Source organism: Echinops telfairi, unplaced genomic scaffold (genome assembly GCF_000313985.2).
Source record: "Echinops telfairi isolate 266 unplaced genomic scaffold, ASM31398v2 ScPeMD7_7469;HRSCAF=8507_1, whole genome shotgun sequence".
In the NCBI taxonomy this organism is placed as follows: Eukaryota; Metazoa; Chordata; class Mammalia; order Afrosoricida; family Tenrecidae; genus Echinops; species Echinops telfairi.
Window position 1 is genome coordinate 97,923,144 of NW_022111373.1, and position 12,328 is coordinate 97,935,471.

At 37.3% G+C, this 12,328-nt stretch overlaps 1 protein-coding gene across 1 annotated transcript in view; it reads right to left on the reverse strand.

The window, feature by feature from the left end:
• The window catches only part of MTREX (Mtr4 exosome RNA helicase), an 81,993-nt gene that overhangs the window by 25,875 nt on the left and 43,790 nt on the right, over positions 1-12,328 (reverse strand). Inside the window, exons 17-19 of the mRNA XM_004703615.2 lie at positions 12,081-12,253; positions 11,483-11,551; positions 4,348-4,476 (exon numbers count right to left, since the gene is read on the reverse strand). Of these exons, the coding sequence (XP_004703672.1) occupies positions 4,348-4,476; positions 11,483-11,551; positions 12,081-12,253 (371 nt within the window). The remainder of the gene's footprint in view (positions 1-4,347; positions 4,477-11,482; positions 11,552-12,080; positions 12,254-12,328) is intronic.

The window sequence follows — 12,328 nt, forward strand, 5'->3', positions numbered from 1 at the left end:
ATTTGGTTACATTTAAAAAACATTGCAAATTTTATATTTTTAAAATATATTTTGGTTGTTATATATATTGATAACTATGAAAGTAAAGAATAAAAACAAAATTTTTTCCTGAAATTAAAAATTCAGGCGTTATAGGGTTAAGAAAATGGAAAACTGCATTAGTGAGAAATTCTTTCCTATTACAACAAAGCTCCTGCTTATTCTTCAAAGATGGTCACAGGAATTCATTCTACACTATCTACCCTGCGGCCTTGATCTTGCCCCTTCTAACTCTTGGTTTCCAAAACTCAAAGACCATTGAAAAGGCACACAAACTATGACACCGAGAGTGCCAAAACTCCCCCCACCCTTTTTTTTGGTGTGGTGCAAATCAGAAAATGCAGAATTCTCTGGGGAAGGGTTAGAGAAATGAAAACATTACTTCAGAAGTATATAGACAGATGGAAACACTGCCTTTAGAAGTGTATAGATCTTCACAGGGGTAAGTAAAGAAACAATAGCTTCAAAACTTAACATCTTTTTTGTTTAATAAACAACAATTCTGAGTAATACTTTTTGAATTATCCTTGTATATATAGATACGCATGGATATATGTGTATTTACAATTTATATTCATGTTAACAACTTATTATCCTAATTTCCTTAGCATCATACATGCTACAAGAAGCTGAGTAAAAAATGCTTTAGGAGCAAGAATGGTAAGGATCAGGGAAGACTTCCCTGAAGAAGTTGTTTGTTGAAGTGAGTCAAATCATGACTAATAAGTACCGCAAAACTTCTCAGTATGAATAAGTAAGAGGTTCAACTACTCTGCTTATTAATTCTTGTCTCTAGAACAGACACATACAAGCAGCTTTCACCTAAAACCTGAACTCCAATGTACCAGTCATAGCTGCTGGAGCAGTTTCTTAGAGAAGCCTTACACTTTTAGGTGAAAGAAGACCAAGATTTGTGTAGTAACGATGAAATATGCAATTTTCCTCTGATTCTTAAATGCTTCCTCCATCCCACTACCATGATCCCAATTCTACCTTACATATCCGGCTGGACCGGAGGAGGTGCACAGGCACAGATAGGAACTGGAAATACAGTGAACCCAGGACAGATGAACCCCCCCAGGACCAGTGGAGAGAGTGGCGATGGCGGGAGGGTGGAAGGAAAGAGAGGGAGAAAGGGGGAACAGAGGACAAGGTCTACATGTGGCCTCCTCCCTGGGGGACAGACAGCGGAGAAGTGGGTGAGGGAGGCGTGGGATGGGATGATATGATAAAATAATAATAAATTATCAATTATTGGGGGTTCGGGAGGAGGGGGGAGTGGGAAGGGAGGGGGAAAAATGAGCTGACACCAGGGGCTCAACTGGAAAGTGGGTGTCATAAGAATGATGAAGTCAACATATATACTAAAGTGCTGGACACATGACGTATGTGCAGAATGTGATGAGTTGTATGAGTCCCTAATAAAATGATTATTTAAAAAAAAAAAAAAGACCAAGATTCATTATCAATGTCACCATGTGTAAGGGAGAAGATTGTGTTGTATTCATCATCTACTTGCCACTCCAAATTATAGTAACTTTTAAGGTCCATTTGGGTAACAATGATTATATGCCCAAGTAGAGGGAGTTTTGGTATCATTTACAGTTAAGCACACAATCTGTTAAATAATGTTTGGGGGGAAAATCAGACAAATTTAATTTGGTGGTAGAATTCTGGAGGATAAGACATTGGAAGATGGAAGAGCAGAAATCAAAAGCTATGCGATTTGGAAAACTTTAAAGTGTTTACACCCTAATTCCTCTGTCCCTTAGTGACTGAAAGCAGCAGCCTATGATGCTTCTGCAGATTTGTCTTTCCATCCACCCTAACTAGCACACCATACAGCAATACAATGACTGGTCCAAAAAGGCCTAGTCAACAGGCTATCCATTTACACTAATGTTTTAAATTTTTAGTATAAGATTTACAGAGTATAAAAACTTTTCATTTTAGCATAAGACATTCCATAAATAATAAAAATATCTGCAACAGGGTTTTATCTACAGCTATTTTTATTTATACTATTATACATTCAATGTCTATGGAAACAACAGTCAAAAAAAACAAATGCTGTATTTTGCTGGCTAATATGCTACTAAGATCTCTCTTAAGTTTTCGAAAGCAAAGAGTCCCTGGACTGACTCAGGTTCACCTGATTCACCTCATGCACACAAAAGCTGGAGAGTGAAAAAGGAAAATAGAAAAAGAATCAATATGATCTTGATGAATATTGAAATACTTTCGACTGCCAGAAGAATGAACAAATAAATCACTCTCAGAAGAAATACACCTGGAATGCTATGTAGAAGTGAGGCTAGTGCGACTTTAGTTGGCTTACTTTACTTTGGTAAAGAAAGTGGAGGGTTGGAGTGAACTAGGGAAATCCTTAGTGATAAGCATGACACAATAGACACCACAAGAGCTCAAACACAGCAACAATCATGAAATGGAAGAGACCTGATCAATGCTCTTTTCTGTTACATGTAAGGTCACCATAGTTTGGAGCTGACTCAATGGCAATTAATGACTAAAAATCATATGAAATTCAAGAATTATGTCTATCTCCTACAGCAAATGCTTTTTGCATTTAAGTAAAAGCACATACAAAGTAAATGGTTTAATCTAAAGAACACAAAACTTAAATAACTCAAATGTTTTAATCATTAGTTACATGAATGAAATAAACCGTAAGAATGGATTCAAATAATTTACCATAAAAATATTAAAATATCTTTATACCTCTACGAAATGTAATTAAACTGTCTTTTTCCTAGATCAAGCTCACTGGCTCAAGAGACTGGTGGAACCCTCGTGATGTGCTCCTTACTCACCCTTCATGTCTGGAATTAAACTCACTCTTGTGGCTCAAGTTTCAGCCAAGTAACAGACACATCTACAAGGGGCACAGTAACACTAGGGAGGTATGCATATTTTAGAATAAGCCAATGGAGATCAAACTAGAGCATTCACCCAAATTCAGAAGCATTAGAAAAGAAGGAGGAAAGGAAACAGCAAGGAATTAGAGGAAGGAATTAGAATAAATGGTATTAAATATGGGGTTTGTAATGAATGAGGTGAAACAAAGTGTTTATGAATCGTTGAATATAAACCTGATGATCTTCTTGGTAAACTGTCACCCCAATTCACAAGGGCCAAACCTAAGGCCATCAAATCAACTGAGACTCATTTACTTCACTGCCATCAAGTCCATGCTGACCCACAGTGAGTGGCCCCTGTGGGTTTCGGAGTTATACCACTGTTTATGGGAGTAGAAAGCCAGTCTTTCTCCCTCAGAGATATTGGTGGGTTTGAACTGCTGACCATATGGATCGCAGATCAACGAGCAACCACTATCCACCAAGGCTTCATGGTGATCCTACACAGGGTTTCCAAGGCTGTAATCTTTGGGGGAACAAACAGCCTCTCCCACAGAGTGGCTGGTGGATTTGAACTGCCAGCCTTGGGATTAGCGGGCCAATGCTTATCCAACAGTGCTACCACAGCCCTTCACAATAATGTTTAAATATAATCTTTCACATTAAGTTATTGCCATTTTTCCTTGTCATAATTTGATAGAAGTATACCAAAATGATATTAGACATCCTACTGATATTTTCAAAGTCTTTATCTCAGTTACTTTGTGGTGCTGTAACAAAAAATAAAAGTGGTGGCTTTAAACAATAGAGGAGTGTATTTCTCACAGTTCAGGTAGGGAGAAGTTCCAACTCAAGGCATAACTCTAGAGCAGTGGTTCTCCACCTTCCTAATGTCACGACCCTTTAATACGATTCTTCATGTTGTGATGAACCCCTCCAATCACAAAATTATTTTCATTGCTACTTCATAACTGTCATTTTGCTACTGTTATGAATCGGGTGACTCCTGTGAAAGGGGTCGTGACCCACAGGTTAAGATCTGCTGCTCTAGAGGAAGGTCCTTCATTGCCAATAGTACCAGCAATTCCTTGACCTCTGTCTAATCCCTGTATGCATCTGTGTCTATTCTTGTCTTTCCTAAACGCAAGAGTAATTAGGTTTAGGATCCACCCTACACTGGTACGACCTCAAGAACATAACAACAAAAACATATTCACACAGGAGTCTAGTTAGTCTCAGGGTTTAAGTTTTCAGCACATGGTTTCTGAGGAAAAAATGCAATCTATGACTGCTCCTCATAAAATACCTTGCAAATGTCCAATTTAGAAATGATGCAAGTATATTCATTATAATCAAACTGCAGGCAGGTCAGTAATTATAAATAATCTACAAAACAGCTGAAATATGATGGGATGAAAATTAAAGTATAAACCTGAATCTCTCCTTTCTCACTGTGTTTAGCTGGTTTTGCAGCCTCAGTAGCAGAATTCTTCAAGCTCTCTTTGCTACAGCGCAGAAGTACTTCCACTACATATAAAGGATCCAGTTCACCAGAGTTAGGCTATGAAAATAAAAGCAGGAAGTTAGTACATTTCTAAAAATTAGCCCCATACACTTTTAAGTATACAGAGATTCAGCATTGAGCATTATGTCTGCCACCTAATGTGCAGTAACATATATTACATACTATAAAGATGGTCTCTGCATCCTTCAACATACTCCAAAGTTTAATGGTGTGACCATTAAGAAATCTTGGCAACTGTGACATAAAATGATACTTAGTTTCTAATGATTAATACACAATTGTTTAATATTACACCAAAGTTTGAGAAACAAAATGATCACACCAGAAATGAATTTATATCTTTAGATCACTGTAATTATATATGACAAATATACACAGATTTATATTATTCTTCAGTTTACTAGCGCTTCTGTATTATACTTTAGCATCTCTAATAAAACCATGATTTTCAAAAGCTCTAAGAACTAAGCGTGCCCTCTACATATGAGAACAGTCTTTCATACAGTAACAGAAAACCAACATTACTGAAATATCCTCAAATATTTCTAGGAAAACACATTTGAAAGCCTTCCTTATTCTAGCATTATATGAAAAATTGCTGTTGAAACTATTTCTTAATATAAAAAAATTCTCAGTTCTTCTAGTTCTGTACTCTGTAAAACGTGGTCAACAAAGTGACTTTTCACATACTAGAAATAATTATTAAGTGTTCTAGTTGGCCTTCCACTGACTGTCTTAGACTACATTAAATTTTTTTTTTTTTTGCCTGTTGGTCCTAATTTTTAAGCTCTGAAGCACATAATTTTATATTTTCTCTTCCATCTCTTTGCTCCTTTAAAAATATGGCTAATGACCTACCAAACACTGAATATATCAAATTAAAACATTGTTTACATTCTCAAGAATATAAAATAAACAGTACAAAATAAATATATACAGTGAAAATGTTTTTCTCCAAAATATCTTAAACTATTTTCTTCTGTCTGTATTCTCCTTCTGCTTCTGGCGAACTCTACTGGCCACAAAAATCTTTGGATCAGTACTCTGACCTGGATTCCAAAATCTGTAAAAATGAACTTCACGTTCTTTATGAACAGAAAAATGTAAGCAGCTCTTTGGAAAATATGACTTATACCATTAATTTAAACAAGAAAAATATTAATACGTTTCTACGCCCCACCCCACCTCTGTATATACATAAGATTACACATAAATCCAAGCAAATAATTTTAAAGACTATCCACAGAAATATCTGTCTTCTTTCTTTCTACCTGTTTATGACATTATGCTAGCTATAATTTTTCTTTCCAAAAAATGCCAAAACTGACTGACTTTCAGTATAACAGCATGAGGAGCTCTGTAGACCTGCTCTGTGGCCCTGACTCTCCAGCTACACTGGAGAAAACTACAAAAACAAAACAGAAACGTAATTCTCTTGAAATGGTCCTAAGGGCATACAGTAAATAAAAGATCTAGCAAACACAGTCTATTAAAATTCAGTAAGAACAGTAGGAGTCTATGCTCTGTGAACGGATACCACTGCCTGCCTATTTTCATCTCAAGCAACACAGAAATTCTACTCCAGACTAGTAAAGCCAAAAATGCAGGGTTCCCTCTCCTCTCCTCATAGGGCCCAGCTAGATGGCTAGGTATGTCCCCAAGAGGGAACACAGCATTTCTTAGGCCTCTTTCAAAAACTTATTGCTGAGGCTATCCTTGGGAAGGCGAGGAAGAATGTGGCAAATTCCTTTTCTGTTCAGCCTCTATTTCGATACAGTGCTGCTGAAAAGACCAGGGCCCAGATAAACCTTACCCTGCTTATAAGGCTGTGGTTTCACACTGGGAGGGGCAGAGCATAAAGACTTGAAGCTATTACAGCATCCATCCTATACCTAGTACTCAATCCAAGAGCAGATACCGTGTTTCCCTGAAAGTAAGACATCCCCCGAAAATAAGACCTACTTACAGTTTTGCCTCTCACTGAAATATAAGGCATGACCCCGAAAATAAGACTTCCCCAATAATAAGGCCCCCCAATGCTACCGTAACTCTGGACTCTGGACCGCCGGAACAGAAAGTGCGAGTAAATGTACCATAGATTATGAGTAAATGTACCATAGATTGTTGTACATGGAAATAATGGTAGTAACAAGAAATTCTTGATACTGTAGGATTCACAGTTTGTCTGGTTATGCTGGTTTGTGATGACAACTACTACCGTACTGTATACAGGTAATAAATTTCCTTTTTTGGGGTTTCAACAATAAATGTGTACCTTATTCTTCTTCATGGAAAAATAAGACAACCCTTGAAATTAAGACCTAGCGCATCTTTGGGAGCAAAAATCCAAGACACTGTCTTATTTTCGAGGAAACAGGGTAGAAGTGTCACTCAGAAAACTTAGCTCTTTCTTCCTAATCTAAGTCAGAAGATCCATCAAAACCTAGCCAGCATCAAGGCAACATGCAAACCCCCTAAAACAGAAAGATGGTGGTGGCTGAGCACAAGATGCACTGGGCAGAACTGAGTCCAGATCTCCCTGCAGGGAAGAGAATTCTACTACTGAACCATAAATGCATAATTTATGGCAACAAACTCCTTTATAGCATTTTCCAAAGGTTTCCAAATTGTTTCAATGCAATGTCACATTTGTTAAAAAGGGATGCATTGCTAAAAATCACACTTTTTGTATGGAATAATTTAGTAAGTGAAGCAAGTCACTTACATTCAGTAGAGAAGGCAAAATGTTAGAAGCACAAGACATTGTTGTCTTTCTTGGAATTCAGATATTCTATAAGCTCGTTTATTAGGAAATATGCTAGTAAACTAGGAAACTTACAAAGGTCTTTAAAGGTTGCATCATTTTGGATGAAACCAAACATTTAGTACAGACTGCCAAACTTTCCTTTTCACAAAGTAGAAATTAACAGTTTTCAGAGAAACTCAAATAAAGACTATCCTTTCAAGTTAACTCAATTCCTACAGGAAGATCAGACCTTCATTAATCCCAATTAGGGGTAAAGAAAATGATACATGTGGGCATTTAATAGTATTCTCATGGATGAAGATTATGCACAAGAAAGTATTAAAATCACAGGGAAGGGATGAGTCAAGCAGGGCACAGTAAAGCACGGATGAAACATACAAAATTCCTCTGGTTCCTTGAGGCTTTCTCACCCCTCACAGTCATGACCCCATTGCTGCCTCTCACTTCGGTCTAAACTGGAGCAGGCACAAAGTACAGATAAGAGAAATGAGCGCACCACACATGGAGTTCAGGAACAAGGATGGGAATAGGGCAGCGGGAAGGTGGAGAGCAGAGGGGAGGAAGGGGGAACCAATAGCAATGATCGACACCTAACCACACACATCCCTCCAGGGGGACGAATAACAGAAACCATGGGGAAAGGGAAACAGAGGTTGGTGTAAGATATGAAAATAATAATTTATCAAGGGGTAATGGGGGGGGGGGGCTGATACCAAGGACTCAATAGAAGGTAAATGTTTAGAAAAGAATGATGGCAACATATGCACAAATATGCTTGATACAACTGATGTATGAATTATTATAAGAGCCCCCAATAAAGTAAAAAAATATATACGTTTATCTAAATAAATAAAGAAGGAAATACAAATCACCCACATCCCAATAAAAAAAAAAGGAAATATAAAAAATCCTAAAAAAAATCCCAAATCCTACTGTTAGATCTGAGTACTAGTCATAGTTCAAATGAATAAAATATAAGCAATCATGGTCAAGTTTAAACATTCCAAACTTCCTGGGTATGTTTTAAGGAGGAAAAATTGAATCAAAACAAAAAATGTCCTTCTGGTTTAGCACTGTTTGCATCAATAGGGCATCTTATCATATATCAAAACCTGAATCATTATCAAGAATTTCTTATTCCCTTTAATCTCCCACACAAGAGCTGTCAACTTTAGTTCCTTAGTGTCCTTCATAAGAACCCTTCTGTCACCCCTACCTCATTCTAGGTCTTAACCAAACAACAATATGAGTGGCCTCAATTAACCTCCCTGTCCTTATAAAATTATTTCTTTCCAGTATCCTTCAGTCAGAGAATAATTAAAAGCTCTGAGAGGGTTAAATATACACACAAAAAACCACAGTCAACCAACTAGATTTCAATGGGTCGATACTTTCAAATGTTTAGTTCTAACCTAAATGTATTTGAAATTTGTATTTTAACCCATTTTCTACAATTATTTCCAATGTTTTATGATATAATTCCTTTTCCTGCACCCCAAATGTCCCATGGTTGCTGTATAGCATTGCCTCTTCACAAGCAAATATCCAGCAAATGAAATTCAATGTATTCTTCAAGGTCTTGTTTAAAAATTTTAATTCACTTTCTCCTAAGATGCTAAATTCAGTAATTGATATTTTCTACTTCCTCTATGTTCTAAATACATTTTGACTACATCGTTACTAGAATATCACATTCTGTCTCATTTTTTCATGATCTGCTTGCCATTTGTAAAAATGGCATAGGGACTGTGTACAACCATATGTATTAGCCGAAGGCCGATTCCTAACAACAACCAACTTTCCAACATGGCATACTCGACTTCTCTGCTGAATCCTCTAATGCAATGCAATGCCACACAGAACTCAAAGGCATGCTCACAATTACGGGGTCTACCAGGGAAGTTAGCAGGTTACATCTAACTCATAGCGACCTTACAGAACAGAACAGAACTGCCACTTTGGGTTTATGAGATGTTCAAATCTTTACCGGAGTAGACAGTCTTGTCTTACTCCCAGGCAGGCTAGTGGGTTCTGAGTTGGATTGGACTCAGTGGTAGTGAGTTCGGGTTTTCTGTTCAACAGGTTACAATTAAAGATCAGAAATGACTCAGGATACAACAGCTCTCAGGTTAAGCGCACCTTTTCTCAGCTGTGCCCGCAACAGGCCTCTCTCTACCCCTAGATCCATCATCCATATGGCCTCTGCCATGCTTGGGTGAGAGAGAAAAATATTGCAGCCCAAAGCTGCCACGCTGTCATAACTTTAGTCCATAGGTACTTGGTTCTAGCTCTATAGTTCAGCCTGGCTTCCCTAAATAAGTGGCCGGAGGTACATCACTCCACAAATGAGTGCCCCAAAGCACTCAGCTTGACTAGCTCCATAAGCAAAGACACCCACTGCTCTGCAAGTCTCTTGCTCTCGGTTCTGCTGCCTCCACTTCTCTACCACTTTAGCACTGCTTTTCCCTTGTCATAGCTCTCCTGGAAAGAAAAGGTTAGATGCAAGGATCTTGGCATCCAAAGGACACGCTCCAATCCTGCCCCTTTTCTTCTTAATAGTAGAATAGCTCATTTCGAACCAGTGAGATAGTAAAATTGACCAAACCTCCTGTTAAGAATCCTATATACAGTACCCTGTTTGCTTGACCTCACCAGTCATTTTGTGGGAGTTACGAAGAGTATGGCTTGAAGAGCAAGGATCCACAAGCCACACCCTGGATTGTCTAGCCATTGTCCCAGTCATAATGAAGGGTCAACTGCCCCCAGCTTTTCAGTTCTGTCTTTTACATTTAGTTTTTACAATCACAATCAATACTGTCAACAATTACTCACTTTCTCAAAAAACAAAACAAAACAATCACTCACAACTGAATCATATAAGCCCTATCAGCATCTTCCTTCATCTGTCCTTCCCAGGAGAAAAAAAGTAGTTAGTGGGAATTCTTATCTCCATCATTCTGAAATACTCATGAATCATACCCATGAAAAATGTGTAAGTCAGTCACTTCATGCCTTTATCTCTCATCATTTTAGAAATCCAATTTCTACATTACTTGCTCCTATAAACCCAAGTGGCAGCCCTGGTGGGGCTGTCAGTTAAATATTGGACTACTAACCACAAGGTTGGAGGTTCAAACTCACTAGCTACTCTGAGGAGAAAAGCAGAAGATATTGCTCCCCTAAAAATTTACAGCATTGGAAACCTTATAGAGTCATTAGGAGTTAGAATCGATTTAATGGCAATAAGGTGGAGGTGTTTTGTTTATTTATAAACCCAGTTGGAGCCCTGGTGCTGCAGCTGGTTGAGTTGGGCTGCTAACTAAAAGGTCAGCAGTTTGAACCCACCAACCAATCTGAAGAAGAGATGAAGCTTTCTGCGCTAGTGAAGATTTACAGCCTTGGAAACCCAAAGGGGCAGTTCTACTCTGTCCTACAGGGTCACTATAGGTTGTAATCAATTCAATGGCAGCAAGTGATAGGCAAAACATTGTTTTTATGTATGAGCCATCTTGTTTCTAAAATATCAACATAATGATGTCAATCAACTTTATTATTGGTAGGATATAGAACAGTTTTTTCCAAAATGGGTGCTACTACCCCTGGGCAGTGCTAGCACAATCCAGGGGACTGGAAAGCAGATACCTACACTTTATCCTGGATGGTAGACTATAGGATAAAAGTTTTCAATTGCCTGTGGGGAAGGACTGAGTAATTTTCTTTCTGAAAAGGGGACAGCAGGCCAAGTAAGTTTGGGAACCAATGATTTAGAGCAGGGGTCCTCAAACTTTTTAAACAGACGTTGGAGGGCCAGACTATAGTTTAAAAAAACACTATGAACAAATTCCTATTCACACTGCACATATCTTATTTTGGGGCAAAAACACCCGGCGGGCCGGATAAATGTCCTCGGTGGGCCGCATGTGGCCCGCGGGCCATAGATTGAGGATCACTGATTTAGAGAATAAATAAAATTAACCAACTTGCCAAATTTCTTACGCCAGAGTCAAATTTGTAATTTTCAGTGCAGAACAGTATCTTTCTCACATTCAATTTAAACATCAAAGTTATATAAAGGATTGATGAAGTCAAAGAAAAAAGTAAAATAAATTTTGGGGGCTGCTGAGAAAATAATGATGCCATTATAAGAACAACATTGAAGATTATTTTAAAAATTAATTTCACATAGTACTACTATTATTTTCACTTAGGCCAATTTCATGAGTTGGAAAAAATTTGCACTAAAATTTTATATATGTAATTCTAATTAATGTTTACCTTAACATTTGACTTTTTTGAGAAATTCACCACTACTCCCCAGCCAAAATCATCACCTTCATTCTTTACCTAAAAAGGAACAAATCAAGATCATAATAACATTTTTTATTATCTACTTACCATGCCTACATTAGAGACTAAGAAAAGTTTAAGTTACTCATATCAAAAGATTTCAGCTAAAATTAAAGTACGAGATCTTAATACTTTGGGTAGGGGCACAGTTTCGTAGTAGGCCAACAGAACAGAAATAAATGGAATCTCTCAATTGGCAAATAATGCTGGAAAAACAAGGCAGATTTTCTTCAATGTTCTGAGAATATCCAAGTATCTTACATCAAGTTACTTTTCACCTAAAATTTAAAACTGCCTCATTTAAAAATAACCTTTCATAAATTAAAATATTCTCTATGCTCATTACAAAACTGTCCACTTCAACTTATATTCCAGAGAATGAACACATGCAGTGATTACACAGCCTTCACTAAAGACCCTGAATTGATGCCAAGTGAAACAAGAAATATAGTTAGTATAACCTGAAAAAAATATTACGATTTTTATGAAAAGTATTTAAATATATTGTGAAAAAATTATTACATACCTTTACCAGACGACCTGGTTGTAGAAATGGCAAACAGTATTTTGGTTTGTGAATATATTCTTCAATTTCTTTGCCCAATTTGACAAGTTGTTGTCTAATCTTATAATAGATGACTACACTTTCTTCATTGGGAATTACTATTTTATTATACTGTTCTTCTGACTTCTTTACCTCTGCAAATAAACCGGTGAACCATGTCAAAAACTATACACTTCGCACAAATCACATCCAAAATATATCTGTATCCT